Raw genomic sequence first — 21,408 nt, forward strand, 5'->3', positions numbered from 1 at the left:
GTTATGTTATGTTATGTTATGTTATGTTATGTTATGTTATGTTATGTAACGTTACGTTACATAGAAGATAGGGAGGGAGGGAGGCAGATAGAGAAATTACATACCATGAACTGGAGATAAGAAAATCTATAAGATGACATTTTAAAACCAAAAAAATTATATAAGCTGATCAAATAAATTAAAAACTAACTAGATAATGGAAAGAATAGAAATTAGTGTGAAAAAAGAGCAGATAGATTTGGAAAAAAACAAAAATAAAATTTGGAAATGATATCATTGTGAAATGAAAACCTCATTAGATGAGTGAAGTGTTAGATTAGAAAAAAGATTAGAAGAAAATTAGAAGAATTAGAATAAAAGTTAGTGAATTTTAGGATGGCTCTAAGGAAAGCACCTTTAGTATATAACAAAAGAGATGAATAGAAAGGAAGTAACACTTTATAGGAGTAGGAAACATAGGAGACAGTAATAAGGCCTTCTGATAGATGTCTAATATAAGAGTTCCAGAAGGAGAGAATAGAAGCCCAGGTTATAATGGCTCAAAATTTTCAAACTGGTTAAAGGTATATATGCATAAGTTCATCAAACAGCTAATTCCAAGCAAACTTAAATTAAAAGAGCCATATCCAGGCACACAGTGATGAAACTGTTGAATATCAAAGAAAAATTTAAAAGGAGCCAGAGATAAAAGACAAATTAATTCTATGGGGATTATTATTAAACTGACAGGAGAGTTCTTATCAATAACAAATGTCAAGAGACAGTGAACTCATATCTTCAAAGGGTTGAAATAAAATGACTCTTAGTTTATAATTCTATACCCAGCTATATTATCATTCAAAAGTGAGAAATAAGTTATTTTCAGGCAAAACAAGACTAAGAGATTTTACTATTCATTGGTCCCATCTGAAAGAATGAATACATAGGTGCTTTACTAGCAAAGATATTGAATATAAAATAGAGAGCTGAATTCAGAAAGCAATACTGAAAGAGGAAATGGGCAAATGTTCATAAATCTAAGTAAGTATCAAACATGTAAAAAAATAGAGACCATTGGAGTACTCAAGAACAGAACCAGTTATGTGTGGTATATGTATGTATGTATATATATATATATGGAGAGAGAGAGATTTATTATAAAGAATAGGCTGATGTGATAATAGAGGCTGAAAAGTCCCAAGTGCTACAGTAGGTAAGCTGGAGACCCAATAGAGCCAATGGTTTAGTTCCAGTCCAAAGGCCTACAAGTTTGAGATCCAGGACCAGCCAGTATTTTAGTTTGAGTCCAGAGGAAAATACTGATGTCCCAGATTGAAGGCAATCAGTCAGAAAAAACTTATCTTCTATATTCTGGTCAGGCCTTCAACTGATTGGATGAAACCCATTCATCTTGGTGAGGGCAATGTGCTTTACTCCAATTCAAATGTGAATTGTGAATCTCATCCAGAAACACTATCACAGACACATCCAGAATAACGTTTGGTCAAACATCTAGGCACCCTGTCTGTGGCCCAGTCAAGTTGGCATAAAATTAGCCATCACAAAAACTAAGAACTTAATGTTTACCAACAAGGTGGTTAGATAAAAACAATAGACACAATAACATGCAGGCTTATGGGGAAGGGGGCTTCCTGATTGGAGTGAGTGCATTCTAAATTCCTTATATAGCTGACCGTTGAGCAACATGAGTTTGAACAGCATGGGTCCATTTATATGCTGATTTTTTAAAATAAATACAGTGTAGTACTGTAAATATGCTTTCACTTCCTTATGATCTTATTAACATTTTCTTTTCTCTAGCTTTATTGTAAGAATATAGTATGTAATACATATAACATACAAAATGTGCTAATCGACTATGTTATCAGTTAAGCTTCCTATCAACGGTAGGCTATTAGTAGTTAAGTTTTGGGCAGTCAGAAGTTATATGTGGGACTGCTAACCACACAGGGGGTTGGTGCCCCTAACCCCCATATGATTAAGGGTCAACTGTACTCAGAATTACAAAAGAGCTATGATTAGATTAGATAGGGGTCTGTTTAAAATTAATGAAAAAATAAGAATATAGAACATTTAAATAATACAATGAAAAATCTTGGCCTACTAGACAAAACTGAACCCTATATCTGAAAATTAGGAACTTTATTATTTTTTAAGATCTGTAAAATATTGATAAAAATTGATTGCAAATGAAAACACCAAAGGAAGTCAAACAGATACTCCCAAATGAATATAAGCATCACATACTTTGACCAATATGGTCAAATTAGAAATTTGGAATAAATTTTTAAATAATTTATAGATCAAAGATAAAATCATAATGGAAGCTATAAAATATTTATAAATAAATAAGAAGAACACTTGGAGCATGTAGCTAAAGCAGAATCTAGAGGGAAAATTATAGCCTTAAAAAGTATATGTTAAAATAAAAGATTAAAATTTTATATAACAAAGATAGTAAGTCTGTAAAAGAATAATACAATGAACTCAAAGTGGAAAGCCAGAAATAATGAGGACAAAAGGATGAATTAAATGAAATTGGAAGGAATGAAGCAGTAGAGAGAATCAGTGAAACCAAAATTTAGTTTCTTAAAAATACTAGAAAAATGAACTGACCTCTAGCAAGACTGATAAATAAAAAAGTTTACACAAATTAATATTAGACTATCTAAGGTAAATTTAATTGAAGATCCAGACATTAAGTCAGAGTGGTGGGTGCACGGATGTTTGGGTTTTTTTGGCTCTTGAAATATTTCACAGAAAGCAGGAGTGCCTGGGTGGCCCAGTCAGTTAAGCCTCTGACCCTTGGTTTCAGTTTGGGTCATAATCTGCCAGTTCTGTGGGTTCGAGTCCTGCATTGGGCCCTGCACTGGCAGCAAAGAGCCTGCTCGGGATTATCTCTCTCCCTCTCTTTTCTGCCCCTCCACTACACGTGCTGTGTCAGTCTCTCTCAGGTTAAACAAACTTAAAAAAAAAAAAAAAATATTACACAGAAAGCAGATCATAATCTTCAGCATTATGCCTTAGTCCAGACATTGCCTATTGCCTGTCTTCTGTAGCATGCTTTAACAGGTACCAGTTCTCTCCTATCCTTGTGCATGTAGCCCCAAGTGACTCATGCATTCCTGCCCTATACGTGGTTGGTAGAAAGTTGAAATTCTAGCAATCGATTGAAGCAGTGACAGGGGTGAACTGTAAAATCAACAGATGAGTGCATCTAGGAAAGGTTATGGAGGACCTAAGCCTCCTGTCTACATATGGTCAAAAAAGATGGATGCAATGTGGGCTTAGGTAGTAGCTGGCCCAGGGACAGCTTGTATGAAAGGCCCTGGCTTCCTTGAGCCCTTCTTATTCTTAGCCATCCCAGGATTGTCCAACTGCCTTTCCTTACCTGTTTGATACTGCTCATCCCTCTGGCGGTTCTTAGCTTCAGCGTATGTGTGTAAAAGTAAGTTTGCACTCTCTGGCTTGGATCTGAGACACAGGTATACTTTTATGAAGCTTAAGTGCTAAAATCTGCAAATGGGGGCCAAGCATATCCTGGGTCTGTGGCCAAGGCCTTGACTCCCTTTTTATTATCACTTTCTGTCTTGCTCTAAAAAATAGGAAAAGGAAAAGACATTTTACGGAGTTTAAAATGAATGTGGGTTCAATACATAGTTTTTAGTATTCAATTTAAAATGATTGACTTGTTCTTGCAAGCTTTCTCTGATTTGAATAGTGTTCTATTCAATATATTCAGGCTATTTAAAAAAAAAAAACTTGGGGCGCCTGGGTGGCTTAGTTGGTTAAGTGCCCGACTTCGGCTCAGGTCATTATCTCGCGGTCCATGAGTTCGAGCCCCGTGTCAGGCTCTGTGCTGATGGCTCAGAGCCTGGAGCCTGTTTCAGATTCTGTCTCTCCCTCTCTCTCTGACCCTGCCCGGTTCATGCTCTGTCTCTCTCTGTATCAAAAATAAATAAATGTTAAAAAAAATTAAAAAAAATAAAATAAAAAAAAAACTTACTGGCTATGATTCTTAGTTCTGATAAGCACTATTCAAAAAATTTATATTGTGAAGAAAATTACGACATCATTAGTTTCTTTTTTCTATAATATTTACTTTTCTTCTCTCACAAAATAAGTGACTTCATCTTCTTATGTCCTAGAGTATTTTCCCTCCTCTATTTAAGAAAAAAATTTTTTAACATTTATTTATTTTTGAGAGAGAGACAGAGAGTGAGAGTGGGGGAGGGGCAGAGAGAGAGGGAGACACAGAATCTGAGCTGTCAGCACAGAGCCTGACATGGGGCTCAAACTCATGAACTGTGAGAGCATGACCTGAGCTGAAGTCGAATGCACAACTGACTGAGCCACCCAGGTGCCCTTTCTCTCCTCTATTTAAAAAAGAGCCTTTGATCTATGGTTTGCCTTGAGTTATCATACAGTTTGATATGCGGTCAGTAATTTCCAAAGGATAGAACTTTTGATCATGTTATCTGGCCATTTATAGATTGATAATCTTTTCCTTATATGGTGTAAGAACAGTAGAACATCTTAGTTATAACCAAGTACATGTGGGGAAGGTGCTGTTGTTTCTTGGAGACATGGTATGGCATCATGGGTACCTTGAAAGAATGTGTCTGTCATTACTGTCTGGTAACTGAGGGGCCAACCAGAGAGAGAACCCTCAGAGAAGGTCACCAAATGCATGAGCAACTGCTTTGGTCCCCTCCAGGTGGCCAGGCCTTAGAATTAAGTTGGGAAAATTGAGTGAAGTTAGCAGGTGCATTACTATCTATTTAACACTGTTTTTGCAATAATCTATTCTTTTACAATGACAAGATTGGCTGTTTCATTTTCCCAGTATTTGTACCACATAGTCATGGTCACTTTTTACAGAGATAATAAAGTCTAACTTAAGCTTATGTGAAGCAAATGCCTAACTTTGATTTGGTTCTTTTTTTTTAATTGTTTTTTAACGTTTATTTATATTTGAGAGAGAGAGAGACAGAGTATGAGAAGGGGAGTTGCAGAGAGAGGGAGACACAGAATCCAAAGCAGGCTCCAGGCTCTGATCTATGAGCACAGAGCCCGACACGGGGCTCGAACCACGAACTGTGAGAATATGACCTGAGCCGAAGTCCAGTGCTTAACTGACTGAGCCACCCAGGTGCCCCTGATTTGGTTCTTGATATCACTTAAACTTGACAACATCAACAAGACAGCCATTGTTGCTTTTTTTCTCCAGAGACACACAAGAACGGTTGAAGGTGGTCCGCTTAGATAATATTGTCATTTTCTACAGAAGACAGTGAGCCTGAGAGGTTCCGTGTTCCACAACTTTGCCCAGGCTGAAGAGCTAGTGGTAGAGATAGGGCTGGCTAGTATTACTCTGGTGATGATGCTCTTTTTAGGATTCCAGATATGGCTTCTACACTTGCAGTTACAAACACACGTTTACAAATGGCTAAGTATGTAAACGTTGTTGTAAGCGTGCAGAATAGGAAATAATTAAACAATAGGAAATAATTTTTAAAAAGTGTATTGCATTTTTTTCTTTGTGGACTCAGTGCTGTGCTTAAGTGAAAAAGATGTAATTTCCTTATTTCTTTACACAGTATTTACTAACATTTATCATATCTGTCAGTGTTCTTATGGTGTTGAACTTGATAAAGAACATAGTAATCTAAAAAAAAAAAAACTAAAATCATCTCCGTGTGATTGATGTTGATCTGTGGTCTGCGTTCATTCTATTAACTAGAGAATTATCCAATATGCATTTTAGTTTGTGTTTGTGTGGATAGACCCTAAGCCGTTTTGCTGGATGTTTGGGAATCATCCCATTGGAGGACTTGGAAGGATTGATTCCTAGGCAGCACTTGACTTAGTTTTAATTTAGAGGCTTGCCTTCTTCCCTTGCAGAGGAAGAGGAGTTCTGGTTATCTTGGCTTCCACATGCCTACAGAAAACAGCAGGGCCCGAATCTCTTGCCTCCATTTGCTAAGGGTATGATCTGCTAGAGCATTCTTCGTTAGATGCCTCCCCTAGCCTTTCTTCTGTAGTAGTTCCTGGGGTAAGGTCAATTTAATTTACACTTGGATATGAGGAGGCATATTCTGGGATAAAAATTCATATATATATATATATATATATATATATATATATATATAGTTGTTGTTGTTGTTGTTTGTTTGTTTGTTTTTTCTTCCTTAAGTTTCCTTCAGTTGTTAGTTTTACCTACTTTTCTCATCTGGGACCCGGACATAATATTTTGTGGCAATTGATGAGAATTATTTTAGAAAGGTTTAGAATTCAGAGATGCTTTCGTAGCTAAAAGTTGTTTTTATTGACATCATTGAAATCCGACCTGCCTTCACGAAGTTCTCCATGTACATCTGCTTAGTTAGAAAATACTTAACCTGCAAAAGGTAAATATTTCTTCTCTGATTGTTCATGTTGTGTTTTTTCCCCAAGCGGGCTTTTCCAGAGCTAATTGATCTGCAAGGAGACATATGCTTTAGGTCTGTACTTGTTAATTTACCTTGGAAAAATTAGGTCATCTTCAAATCTGGCAGTGTGGCTTATAAACTTGGCAAAATGGTCTAATTAAAAGCTTCCCTTCGATTAAAAAAAAAAAGGAAAAAATTATTAGTATCAGTAATGTTTTCATTTGCATAGTTTGTGTGTATATAGGTACATGTCAGTCCTCATGCTGCATTAGAACTATGTTGACTGTTAACAGTTCATCTCTTTTCTCCTACAGCCTCCAAGTCTGTTATAAATAGTATGCTACGGGACCCTTCTCAGATTCCAGATGGAGTTCTAGCAAATCAGGTCTATCAGGTATTAATCACAGCTGTCTATTTTCAGTGGCAGTGCTATCTGCCTAGCGGAGTAAAGGATTTTAAACCTCATTTAATTACTGTCATCATAAACTATCACTGAGGTCAGGGTGCACCATAAATGGCAATGCAATATTTGCGAGAAGAGCATTTCACTTTTTAATAGCTTGCTTTTATAGTGAATAAAAAGCATGCGATTTTTGTTTTCTGTGATTAAATCTTAACAGCCTTTTGATAGCTGGGTTTTTTTGTTGTTTTTTTTTTTTTTTTTTTAAGGAAAATAATGACTGCTTTTAGGATACTAGTTAACGGTAACCCTTTTCATAGTCACCCCAGACCTCCTTCTGTGTTTTATCCACAGTGCATTGTGAACGACTGCTGTTATGGACCACTGGTAGACTGCATCAAACAGTATCCTTTCCCATAAAATTTTAGGTGCACAATTGACGAGCTCAGACTCAGTGGAGGAGATGTGTCTAGCTTTAACCTGACATAAAGTTCTGCTTCACAAAACACATTTCATACCCTTCTACTTTACATGCAATCAACCGGAGGGTCACTGCAGACCATCCTTTTCTACAGCTTAAGGAAAATCAGATGGGGCCACGGGAGGCTGTCAGTTCAGCAGTTGTACATTCACACGTTATCTCAAACTGCTTCGTTTTCAGGGAGTTTAAAGGGACAGAATCATGAAGCACGTGGCCTACTGTCTGGGAATGTCTCTCACCAATCCAGTGAACATTGAAAAAAGAGAGAGCGAAATTCCATACAAAATGAGCCAAATTCAGTTGAGTTCCCTAGAATAAATGTAGAGCCTGGAGTTAAAGGAGGAAGTGATTAAAATGCCACGGAGGCCATCGCTTTTGAAAGGGCAGTAGATTCTTGTTGCTTAAATGCTGATTACAGCCCAGGCTGCCATTTGGATCCCTAATAAACAGTTTGAGAGAAACCAAGCTAATTTTTCCCTCTGGACTGATTTAAGGCTATAAAAACAGGTGTCCAGTCACTCTTCATTAGAGACAAGAGATTACTAAAGAGTTAATACTTTCTTCTTGAAACGGGATTTGAGCAAACATTCACTACTTCATGAAGTAGGACGTTATCCACCAATACCTTTAGCAGTACTGTGGCAATGCTGAGAATTTTGATACCCCTTGGTGGAAAAATGCTATTTAAAGAATAAACAACTAGTAATTTTTTAAATGAAAATCCTATTCCACCTGAGTCCATGTGTCTCACATTTCTTAATACTGTAAAAGGCCTTCCTAGTATAGGTTTTGTGAGTATGGGTAGCACTATGACTATTTGAGACTCAGTGTGACTAGTCAGGAAGCTTTGTGTTGAAAGTCCTGGGCGTGTGTGTGTGTGTGTGTGTGTGTGTGTTAATATCCCGTCTTGTTTCACAAAGTCTTAGACTCCGTAAAATTTTTGTAAAGAAACTCATTTTCTTTATAAAGTTAACCTTTGAAAAACCATCTTTTAACAGAGCCCTCTTGTAAGAATATTCACTACCTAAGTTATAGTCCTTTATATATTTATTCTTCAAGTGTGTCCCCCCCACCACCAATGTAGTTTAAATTAATAAAATCACAGCCCTGTCATAAGCTTGCCTTTTTATTAGACCAAAGTGAAACTATACTTCTATTTTCAGTATAAAATTAATGATAGCATTAGAAATTGTAGGAGTGCCAACCTCATGTTGCTACAGTGATAAAGTTTAGCACATTTGTATAACAACTAACACCATCTCAGAGTATCTGGGGCGATATTACATGTTAATTTTAAAGCACATAAAATAGTTAAAAATCAATTTAAAGTTAAGGTTTTAAAAGCATAATGTCTTTTGAAGGATTGCATATTGATTTTAAATATAACTATCTAATTATATATGCATGGACTAAGTATGAAGTCAACTGCTTTGTAAATGCCAGGAGGCTATTTTTCAGTAATAGTTGAGATGCTTACGGGAAACTAGATTGCTGTATTGCTGGCTAAGAAAATGGCTTGTGAGGTTATTTACAAGTTTTGCCCCATGGTCACTGCCATACATCAATAATAGGTATTATTATAGACAAAGTCTAAGTGTTCTCTGCTTATAGAGCATTATAAATTCTGTTCAGAGTATTTTCTTTACATTTTTGCCATCATTCACTTTTCCTTTTTTGGCTGTGTTATTGCCAATAGAATTTAATGTAGTACATGGTTTCAATTGATAAAGATAATGATGTATGTCTATAAATTGCATTCACTGACTAGATTATAATTTTGCAGTTCCATTATGCCTATTGCCAGTAAAATTACTGTTTTTATAAGCTTTGTTTTCTAGACTTTGTGTTTTTTATATGTTTATATCAAGAAAAGCATAATCAAGAAGCATGTCTTTGCAAAATTTCAAATCGGTGATTGCTTTCACCACACAAAATAAAACAAGCTGGGAAATTTATAGACAACTGATTTTATTTTTGCACCGAGGTAGTAGCAGTTTCGTATAATGTAAATATGCTTGCATAGATGTTTCCTAGATGGATCCACAGGAATTACTTTATTTCACACTGAATAAAAATTAGTAGTTTTCCGTGTGAGCGAAAATGCTATTTGTATGTTGTTCTGATAATTTAGTAATGTTTACATTGCTTACTGTCGGTAAATTACATCATTTTGTGAGAAAGAAAGTACACATTTAGTAAATAGAATAGGTGCAAAATCTTTTTACTCCATTATGTAAATGTTACATGTAGACATTTGTGTAAGTAGAATAAAGTAAATTGGTCATTTACAAATAAGACATCACGAAAAGCACGGTAGCAAAGAGTACATACATTGTCATTGTGCTTTCTTTTTTTTCTTTTGGTGTCTTCTACATTTTTTCCTGCACAGCCATGTCCATCCACACCTTTCCTGCCACAGATGTATTCACAGACACAAAAGGTGTGAGAAACCAGCCAGTTCACCTTTCCAAAGTGTGACTCCAGGACCCAGCTATTACACAAAGACCTAAACTGAGCACCAAGGAAAGAGGTTGATGCAGGAAGCTTAAAATGCTGTGGGTTTCATTTCTGTACCATCAGTAACCTCCGTTTCATGATTCAACATTTGAGATGTGAATAATTTACAACAATAAAAGTGAGAGCGCATTTATGTGGATTAGGAGTAAATAATTTAGTTCTAAAATGCGGGATGCCCCTAATAATGAGAAACCATTGAGAGATCTTCAGCAGATGTCTTCAGTGGACTCTGCAAATGTGTGAAAGTTTATGATTTGAAAATTTGTTCCTTTATTTTTTTTTTCCAGTTAGAAATTAAATAAGCACAGCCACGTGCATAGTGGGGAGAGGGGACAACAGAAGGAAAAATGCAGTTATGAGTCAGGCCTCATTTTGATGGTGGACATGAGTGGCCTCATCTCTTGAATTATGATTTAAATGGTATTAACCTGTATGTGTTGATAAAGGGGAGATGATTCTCTAGGAATTTTTTTTTAAACAAATAATGCATAAATTTTATTTCATTTAAATTGGACTCTTGCAGTGCATGATGGGGTAAGCTGAGGAGCAGTGTGACCATGTTGACTTACCCAATGGAGAATTAGATTATTACTGCCAAATGCACTTGATAGAGTCAAAGTACCAGAATAGGATTACACTCCTTTTCAGACTTTGTGCAAGCGCATCCTTTTGGAAAATATAGCAGAATTCCAACTTCCATTCCTTTTTTTAAAGATTTTACTTTTAAGTAATCTCCACACCCAACGTGGGGCTCGACCTCACAACCCTGACATCAAGAGTCGCTTGTTCTACCAACTGAGCCAACCAGGTACCCCTAAATCCCATTCCTGATTTAATTATTTACCAGCCATGGGACCTTCAGCAAGTTCCTCAGCCTTCTTGAACTTTGCTTTCCATATTTATAAAAATGGGACTAAGAGTAGTACCTACTCATGCGGTGGTGGTAAAAGTTAAATTAGATGATACCCCAAGTGGAAACACAAACTAAAACTACAGTGAGCTCCCACCTCACACCTGCCATAATGGCTGTCTCAAAAAGACAAGAAATAACAAGTGTTGGCGAGGACATAGAGAAAAAGGAATCCTTGTGCACCGCCGGTGGGAATACACACTGGTGCAGCCACTGTGGAAGACAGTATAGAGGTGCCTCAAAAAATTAAAAATAGAACTACCCTATGATCCATCGATCGCACTACTGGGTATTTACCCCCAAAATACAAAAACACTAATTCAAAGGATCCCTGCACCCCATGTTTATAGCAGCATTGTTTACAATAGCCACGATAAGGAAGCAGCCCAAGTGTCGGTCGACAGGTGAAGGGATAGGGAAGATTCAGTGTGTGTGTCGCACGCGTACACACACACACACACACACACACACACACACACACGGAATATTGTTCAGCCATAAAAAGAATGAAATCTTGCCATTTGCGAGGACATGGATGGATCTAGAGAGCATAATGCTAAGTGATATAAGCCAGCCAGAGAAAGACAAATACCTTATGACTTCACTCATACATAGCATTTAAGAAACAAAACAAAGGAAAAGGAGCCAAGGAAAAAAAAGAAAACAGAGAAAGAGAGAGAGAGAGAAACCAGGAAACAGACTCTTAACGTTGAGAACAAACTCATGGTTACCAGAGGGGAGGTAGTGGGGGGATGAGTGAACTAGGTGATGGGGACTAAGGAGTGCACTTGTCGTGATGAGCACTGGGTATTGTATGGCAGTGTTCAGTCACTATATTGTACACCAGAAACTAACATAACACTGTATGTTAACTCTACTAGAATTAATTTTTTTAATGTTTTTGTTTTATTTTTTATTTTTTATTTTTAAAAAAAAATTTTTTTTCAACGTTTATTTATTTTTGGGACAGAGAGAGACAGAGCATGAACGGGGGAGGGGCAGAGAGAGAGGGAGACACAGAATCGGAAACAGGCTCCAGGCTCCGAGCCATCAGCCCAGAGCCTGACGCGGGGCTCGAACTCACGGACCGCGAGATCGCGACCTGGCTGAAGTCGGACGCTTAACCGACTGCGCCACCCAGGCGCCCCTTAATGTTTTTGTTTTAAAAGAGGGGCACCTGGGTGGCTCAGTCAGTTAAACATCCGACTCTTGATTTTTGGTTTGGGTCATGATCTCACGGCTTGTGGGTTCGAGCCCCACGTCAGGCTCTGTGCTGGTGGTGCAGAACCTGCTGGGGGTTCTCTCTCTCCCTCGCTCTCTGCCCCTCCCCCACTCACACATGCATGCTCGCTCTCTCAACATGAATAAATAAACATTTAAAAAAATTTTTTAAAGAAATGCTAGGCTGGGATGGCAGCAGAGGAAGTCGTAAAAATTTGGCGAGTATCATACTTAGTTGTAAGTTGGCACCAACAAGAGCTACTGACGAACTGAGAGGAATGTGAGAGACAGGTAGGAGTCTAGGACACCTACATTTTGGTTTGAACAGCATGGAGTTGTCAACAACTAAGACGGTAAGGAAACAAATGGCGTGTGCATATATGAGTAGCTGAATGTAGTGAGTCTGTGACACTATAACAATAAAATAACCAAAGTTGTTGAGGACTTCACCCACAAAAACGATGATACCCCCAGTGTTTAGCACCAAGGCTTAGTCTATGGTATTTAAGAACTGTTGGTGGGGCGCCTGGGTGGCGCAGGCGGTTAAGTGTCCGACTTCAGCCAGGTCACGATCTCGCGGTCCGTGAGTTCGAGCCCCGCGTCAGGCTCTGGGCTGATGGCTCAGAGCCTGGAGCCTGTTTCCGATTCTGTGTCTCCCTCTCTCTCTGCCCCTCCCCCGTTCATGCTCTGCCTCTCTGTCCCAAAAATAAAAATAAACGCTGGAAAAAAAAAATTTAAGAACTGTTGGCTAGTATCCATTATTTTCACATAGTTAATTTTAATACTTTTCAAGAAGTTGTATGGAGGCCACAAACGAAGACTTCGTAGAGATCTCATTCAGATCCTCCGCTTTGCCACACATTAACCGTGTGGACTTGTGCGGATTCTTTTCTAAGCCTTGGTGTCCTCATCTGTAAAATAAGGATGATAATAACTGAGCGTGAAACAACATACATATGGCACTTAACACAGTGCCGACCTCATAGTAATCCCTCAGAGAATTTATATGTGCCTGTATCTGTTTCTGTGTTAGATGATAATATGATACACTGGAACACACTATAGAAAGACTTGAAACAGCTTCTGTACCAGCACCCCAACCCGCAGTCCTTTGCTGGATGACCTCCTTCCAGAGTACCTACAATTCTCAATAGATTGGCTGTTCTGCTTCCCACCTCGCAGAAGCTCACCAGCAGCAGCTGAAAGTGAAACGGGCTAGAAATTTGGAATGCTTTGCCGCACTTAGTAAGTGCTCAATAAATGTACTAACCTGAATTGAGGGATTTTTAACATAGTACAAAGGATGTTTAAAATGACTCCCCCTCCTTTCAAAGACGACAAAGTGCACATCCGTTTACAAATCTTTATTTGTCAAAAGGCATGTAAATGTTACAGAAAGAGGAAAATTCCATGGAACCATTTAAATGAGGGTGCATGTATAGAAATCTCTTTCCTTAGAGATGTGGGCTAAGTGTGGAAATCGTTGCTATGATTACCTCCACTTTCCATTTCATCTGAAAGTAGAGACCTGGTATCAGCATTTTCTTTTTAATGATCTACTTCCACCTGTGTTACTGTCCTTAACTAACCTGTCCAGTGCCATTGGTCATGAGCATGAAGTCCTGCTGAGAGACTTGCTTCTGGAGAAAAGCCTGTCTTTCCTAGGTAAGTATTACTTACATTCTCTCTAGCCTGTAATATCTCCATGAGTGCTTAAATATATATTTTTAAAAATCTTCCACTTGCACTTACTATGTGCTAAAGGAAGAGAGAACGATGATTGATGCTGTGCACGTTATCTTTCATTGATTTAGAACTGAGCAGGAACTCGGTTACCTAATCCCTGTCTCTACAGCACATGCACAGGCTTGCAATTAATATTTTATAGAATAAGTGGCTGGAAAAGTGCTTTAATATCTGTTGCAGTATTACTTTTGGTGTCATGAGGTATTAGCCATAATCTAGGCCTGAAGAGCAAAAGAAACACAAGAAATATTGTCTCTAAGATGCTTTATATGTTAAAAAGAGTAGCTGGAAAAATTCATGTTGGGTATGTTTGTCTCATGTGTGGAATCGGATAGTTTTCCTTGAAAGCCAGATATTAAGGTTTTATTATTTTTATATGATAGATTTAGTGTGATCACCATAGATTTAGTGTGATTTTTAAAAATATAACACGTATACATGGCCGTGTGTCTTTTTCATGTGCCAATGTAGGATCCTGCTACAGATTGTTATTTTTTTCAACATCTGAAGCATTAAAAATAAGCCTTGAAGGGTATACATGTGATAACTGATCACAGAAACCATAAAGCACTCTACAGTGAATTAATTCCTCTTCTCCATTGTAAATGCGGTAATTTGTAAAGGTTCTATACAGACCTAAGTGTGCATTTTACACATCTGTTTGTATGTAGATATTTAAGTCTGCATAGTGTGGGGTTTTTTTTAGGAAAAAAAATCACAGAATATTGGATTACACGATCTTTGTCCCAGAATGGACAAAGATTTGACCAAGTAAAGTCCATTAAATAGTCTTATGTCAAGCTGGGGAGGGATGTTGAAGACAAGCCTGCAAAAAGTCTGTTTTAAGTCTTAGTATTCAATATTTTTATTAATGAACTGGACAATGGAGTTGAATGTATTATAAGGTTGTTGATAATTTTAAGATGGGAGATCTCATAAATGTTCTTTAATAGGGGCTAAGGAAAGTTGATAAATTAGGACAATGGCCTCAAATTAATGAATTAAATTTCAATATGTAAAAGGAGCAAGGTTTTTAATGTAAGGACAGCTGAAATGTTCAGCCTAGTAAAAGGGTAAATTAGATAGAAATCACCTTTTAAAATCTAATAAAAAATATTGGAAGTAAAAGCATAAATTCATGGCTTAGGTTAAAAAATTAAATATGCATACAGATGTGTGTGTGTGTGTGTGTGTGTGTGTGTGTGTGTATAGCACCCATATTTCCTAGTTATGTCCATTGAAGATAACTACAAACAATGAAGAAACCATCTTACAGAAAAAATCTAATCAGACGTAGACTATATAATGGCTCAGAACCCGTTGGAATGGATGACCCATGATGCATCATCATGACATACATCTTAGAACTATGGAGTTCTGATAGTGTTATGAAGTATCTGATCACATTGATCACTCAGATAGTGGCCAATATAGCATGGCCAAATCTGTTTTACTGTTTTGAAGCCACCAGATTTTCAGGACTGCTTGGTATTACTCTTCGCACCATCTGCTTATGGCTAGTCGGGCCTTCAGCATTGTTTCTTTGCTTAGCCTAGCTTTTCTCTGTTTCCTTCCTGAGAACTAGAAGACCCCAACAGGGAGGAAGAGCCAAGGCTTAACTGAGTTCCAGGTTCCTTGAGTCCCTTGGTTCTGGAAACTGTGTTAGACTGGTTTGATCTTGGCTAACAAAGACCATGCATGCAGAAACATGCCAAAGAGTCATTAGCACTTGCATACAAGTTCAGAATGGGGACTTAATATTGATGGGTCCCATCTAGTTCTCTGTGCTATAAGATCTAGAGATAATTATTTTATTGAAGCATACCCAAAGGTGATACTTAACTGATCTTTAAAATAAATGGGTTATGGAATGTTTAGCTGACTCCATGTAATGTTTTTAAGCATCTCCTTATCAGCATACAAAGAAGTTAATTTAATCTATGCACTTTAAGCATTTTAATGCTGAATTATTACATGTTTATTTACAGGTTAAAACATGAGAATTCAAAGCCTTGTGTGAAAGATTGTTATGGGCTGTTCTTTTACCTTGTGAATACCCCCTCACAGTGATTAATTAGATATAAAGTACTTTGTCAGGTAAACTTAGATAGATCATTTTATTTTTTTTATGTAATTTTTTTGGAGAGAGAGAGAGAGCAAGCAGGGGAGGAGGAGAGAGAGAAGAGAGAGAGAGAGAGAGAGAGAGAGAGAGATTGATTCCCAAGCGGGCTCTACAATATCAGTGCAGAGCCTGACATGGGGCTCCAACTCACGAACCATGAGATCATGACCTGAGCCAAAATCCAGAGTCCGGATGCTTAACTGACTAAGCCACCCAGGTGCCCCCATAGATCATCATTTTAAGTGAACTGGAGAAAAATATTGGTATATAAATAAGCCTCTAATCTGATGTTTTCTTGTTTATATGTGTATACATCTTGAATTTTGTTGCAGAGACATTACAAACATGTTTGTTATACTTTGAATCTTTTATAAGCCAAAGTAAGGTCTCTCCCTCTCTTTCTCTCTTTCTCATTCCGTTGGTTTCTAATCTGACCAGTACTCTCAAAAGACAAGGATTCTTTATTTTACATGTTAACCCTCCTTAAGAATTATGACTTCCCCGAAACTTTTTATCCCATTTAAAATTTTCCATCCATTGTGCTCTATATGTAATTTTATAAAATACATATTATATCTGACCTTTTTAAAAATAAATAACCTTGGGAGCACCTGGGTGGCTCAGTCGGTTAAGCATCTGACTTTGGCTCCAGTCATGATCTCACGGGCTCAGTGCTGACAGCTCAGAGCCTGGAGCCTTTTTTGGATTCTTTGTCTCCCTTTCTCTCTGCCCTTCCCCCACTTGCACTCTTTCACTCTCTCTTTCAAAAATAAATAAACATTAAATAAATAAATAAATAAATAACCTTTCTCTGAACCCTAATAATTTTTTTACTTTCCTTGATCCATAATCACATACTGAGCAGTTGCTGTGGCACAGGATTTAACCCAGCACTATTGGAAAGAAAAAAAGAAAAGTCCTTTTCATTGAAGATTTGTGCGTACTCATGGATTTATCCGATTTTATAGATTATCCATTTGCACTTCTACGGATAGGTACATTGTATTCAGAGAAATCAAAGTTGAATAAATGTTTACTTTTTCCAACTAAAAAATCTTTTATTCATACATTTATTCATTTATTCCAAAAATAAGTTACTGAGTCAGGTACTATCTTAGGAACTAGACATTAAGTCAGGTGAAGTCCCTCCTTTCGTGAAGTTACGGTCTAGTAGGGAGATAGGCTATAAGCAAATGAATACAGATAATTTCTAGCAATTCTTCAGAGTTCTTATAATTCTTTTATTATTCATGCATTCTTTTCAACTAATTTTTTAATTAATGTATTTGAAGTTTATTTTTTTGAGAGAGAGTGTGGGGCACTCTCCTCTTTTGAGGAGAGACAGGGAGAGAGAGAGAGAGAGAGAGAGAGAGAGAGAGAGAGAGAATCTCAAGCAGGCTCTGCACCATCAGCGCAGAGCCCGACGTGGGGCTCGAACTCACGAACCACGAGATTGTGACCTGAGCCAAAATTAAGAGTCAGATGCTTAACCGGCTGAGCCACCCAGGCGCCCCTTTTTCAACTAATTTTTGTTGAATGTGATCTCTATGCAAGTTAGCGTGAAGATGATGATAAGCGTTCTGTATCCTCGGGTGCTCACAGTGATGTCACACAATGCCACTTCCAACTCAATGAGACTATAGTTCCATCTCTTGAGCATCTTTGTAGGTATTCACTTGATTATACTGATAATGAAAATAAATGCATTCAAGGCTGTTGTCATGCTACTTCTATCAAACATTTGAAAGAAAGGTACAGATTATACTAAAACTCAAGAGCTACCCTTTACATATGAAGAAAATGCTGCTGGCTCATAAGCTACTTTTCCTGAAGTGGTGATAGAATTTTACTTACTCACCTGCTCGTGTTCACCGTTGCCTTCCTGTCACCATGTGCTTCCAGGATGGCTAGTTGAGTTCATTAGCTTGGCTGCCTTACCACTACACTAACCACTCTTTGCTTTTGGTGGTTCGGCACACAGATGTCTTTTAAGTGCTTACTTTGGGCAGGCACCATTAGGAACACAGGAATAGAGGTTGAATCAAACATGGAGCCTGCCAGGAAAATTTTAGATAAGTTTAAGTTTCAGGTAAGTTCATGGCAGTTCTTTCCAAGGAGAGTTAATATAGAACTAACATTTATAGGTCAGCATTTAAAGTCTGAGAAGATCACGAAGAACCTGCTGCCCACTCCTAGGCTGGGAGGCACAAAGTGCCCTCCTTCACTCTTTCTCCTTCTCTCCAGCTGCTTTTGGGGAGTGCTTTTCTTGCACGATCCCAATGTACCGCACTCTCCTCCTTTCTCTTTCTCTGTCCTCCCTCCATAAAAACGGCGCCCCACCTTCCTTGGCTTTTCTCTCCCCCAGCTCACCTCCCCACACCACGTACCTGCTGCTGAGTTGTGTGGCTCAAGTTATGCAGATTGTTGTGTTAATCCCCAGATCAGTTTCCTAGGCGTGCAAAATGGTTTGCTGCTGATCTAGTTGCATTTCAGGGACGAGGCAAGCCTAGGGTCTCCATGCTGCTCTGCCCTCGGAACTCCACTCTCCTGGAAAGGCTTCACAGGGAGCCCTTCTTAAACTCTGGGTTGACCCAACAAGCACTGTGATCATCCATATCCCCTCTGCTAAGGGTTTGTTCCATTTCAGATATCAACAAAATAGAAAACATATTTTAACTGCTGATAGAGATGTTTTGACTTTTATCTCTCAAACGATGAACAAGGCCATGTTTTGTTATTATTGCTTCACCCTCCCCCACACCCCCCGCCTCCTCCTCACGGGTAAAGGCAGGGGAGGAAAGAAAAATAGTGAGAAGACAATAAGACTGTTTGCACTGTCAGGGGGCTATGAAAGAGCTTATACCAAAGACTGGAGACAAACTGTTCATCCCCCGTGGGCTGGCATGTCTCCAGGTCAGAGGGACTTTCATTAGTGGCTTCCGCAGCCACTGACTGGTGCAAATTCTTATTACGTTTGGCTTAATAAGGATAGCTCTGGAGATATTTTATTCTTTCCAGTGAATGTCGCCCTGGTAGTGGAAGCTAACAATTATTTTGACTGACACCTGAGAGGCATTTGCTTTATCCCCACCTCGCCCTCCCATGTTTGGGCTTGCCTTATGACAAACCAGCAGATTTTACGTGGGTGCTTTTCTAGCATTCGTGTATTACTCTGTGGGGTTCCAGGAGGGTATAATCTGTAAAGCCAGGTAGGCTTAGTGAGGGATGTCCTTTGCTGTAAAAAAATTAGGATCTTTGTTTCTAAGAGTTCATCTGCTCCTGCTGCTTTATTCCCCACCTGAAGCAGTAATGCTCTGCTGGGGAAGTGATTATGATGTGACAAACGGGGGATTGTGACTTCAGGTGAAGAACCGGCAGCAGGAACAGATGAGATTTAGAGTACTAAGGTTGTGTTTATGTGCAGATGTTAGCAGTAGAGAATAAGGGACTAGGAATAAAACACATGATTATCTAGGCTAAAGAGAACTGACCTGGTTGGGTATATTTCATAAGGTATCAACTATTTAGGATTGGCGGGGTGGTTTAGGCAGTCAAGTGTCCGACTCTTGATTTCGGCTCAGGTTATGGCCTCACGATCGAGCCCCTCGTTGGACTCCAGGCATGGAGCCTGCTTAAGGTCCTCTCACTCCCTCTCCCTCCGCCCCTCCCCCATGCATGCACACACGCATGCTCTCTCTCTCTCTAAAAAAAAAAGAAAAAATGTATCAACTATTTAAATTCCTAGCTCTCCAAAGGTTACAAAGTGAGATACAATTTTCAGAATAACAGGAATAGGATACTGGAGATGGGATATGGGGAATTAGGTCCTGTTCTTCCTTCCCGAGGAAATTGTCGGGATGCAGGATCATCTTATTCCCCTTATTAAATATGCTTGTGTGTGCTTCTCCCTGGGACCAAGGGAAGAGAACCGTGGGCATACATACATGCTGCTAGAACACCACACGCTCCCTGGAGCTTTGACAACAGGTTACTCTGTGCACCTACTATATAGTAGTCTTTCTGCTCTGGGCCCTTCCCTTGCCATGGCCCTGGTTAGATAACTCATGTCTGCTGCTTGTCTGCTACCCTGGCCACTGAAGAGATACTGGAACTCTTTTGGTTGTGACGAAAGTCTAATCGAAAAATTATATATACACACACACAAGGAGAACTCATTGGTTCAGCAGTATACTTGGAAAATCCAAAGGAGAGAAGTTTGTTTCTGGTGTGTGTAGAATCCAGAACACAGAAAATAATGTCATCAGCATCTCTTTTCTCCCTCTTATGTTCTGCTTTTTTAAGTGTTGGCTTCATTCTCAGGCAACAAAGATGATCCCTGGCAGTCGCTAGTTTGTTTATTCCTTAGACTCGGAGAAAAGTTGGTGATTCTCTTTTGTCCCGTAATGAATCTGAGGAAGGACTCTAATCAGCTAGTCTGGGTCAGGTGTCCCCCCCTGAGGCTGATAGTTGGGGGTCACAGTACCGGTCACCAGAATCACATTGTAAGTAGGATGGAAGTGCCAAACAGGATGGGATGCAGGACAAACACTCAAAACATCTCCACAGAAAATTACAGGTTGGAGCGTTAATCTCCATAAACCAAAGGCATTGAGAGTCAAATCTGAACCTGCTGTAGTAAGATTGGCTTCGTGTGTGTGTGTGTGTGTGTGTGTGTGTGTGTGTGTGTGTGTGTGTGTAGAAGATCCATTTTGTGACTCAGAACTGCTACTGTTCCTTTCTTCACCAAGATTGGTTCTGGGACAGATGGAACTGGCCCTGCAGAAGGCTCTACCATCAATGACTACAGCTAACAGAGCTGGGGCAAAGGCTAATCATCCATTCCTTGGAATTTTGGAGTTGGAACGTGTTCTAGTGCCCATCGAATGCCCCCTGTTCTGTTTGGAGGAATCTAGCCCCAGGCCATAGCCTGTGCCTTTCCAACCACTTGCCCTGTATTCTTTTTACTCTGCCATTCCGATTCGTCCCTTCTTTTGTGGCATTACACCAAAAGAATTAAAATGTGGTGTAAAATATAGAAGACTTCTACTTTTGTTGTCCATATTCATATTGTCTGTCTCCACAGCCACCAGTCGGCAGGGACCAGCCTGCTCAGCTCCACTTTGCACTGTCCCAGCTTTGTGACCTCCCATTTGTCTCCTATCTTTAGGCCATTTCAATTTTCACTAGTATTGTCCCCTGAAGACATAAGCAAAGGACGAGGTCAGAGCAGTCAGTTGTATTCCTTAGTAGTAGCTTTGATAAGAAGCTTGGGGGGAAGAGGTTGAAACTAATGGCTGTAATGAAATTTTGGGTTCTCTAAAGATTTCATTTATCTGTGCTGTGGGTCTCCCCATGAAATGCATATCTGTTCTGTGTCTCTGTGCACATAGTTTGCATATCATAGTAACATCTATTACTGAAACCTTGCTGACTTCTTAAATTGGGTAGAAAAGACTGTGAAACTCTTTGAGAACATAAAAATATGGGATGGGGCGGGGGGCCCATAGCTCCAAGTATTGAATGAGAGTTTGGTGGGGGGGGGGAAACACAAGAAAACAAAATGCGAGAATAGAAAAGATA

At 38.9% G+C, this 21,408-nt stretch overlaps 1 protein-coding gene across 7 annotated transcripts in view; it reads left to right on the forward strand.

Annotated features, from left to right (window-relative positions):
• The window catches only part of CDIN1 (CDAN1 interacting nuclease 1), a 280,396-nt gene that overhangs the window by 87,011 nt on the left and 171,977 nt on the right, over positions 1 to 21,408 (forward strand). For all 7 annotated transcript variants that reach the window (XM_040492232.1, XM_040492229.1, XM_040492234.1 and 4 more), the window contains 3 exons: positions 6,746 to 6,825; positions 7,186 to 7,235; positions 13,558 to 13,625. In XM_040492232.1, the coding sequence (XP_040348166.1) occupies positions 6,746 to 6,825; positions 7,186 to 7,235; positions 13,558 to 13,625 (198 nt within the window). The remainder of the gene's footprint in view (positions 1 to 6,745; positions 6,826 to 7,185; positions 7,236 to 13,557; positions 13,626 to 21,408) is intronic.

Source organism: Herpailurus yagouaroundi, unplaced genomic scaffold (genome assembly GCF_014898765.1).
Source record: "Herpailurus yagouaroundi ecotype Mexico unplaced genomic scaffold, PumYag 184, whole genome shotgun sequence".
Lineage (NCBI taxonomy): Eukaryota > Metazoa > Chordata > Mammalia > Carnivora > Felidae > Herpailurus > Herpailurus yagouaroundi.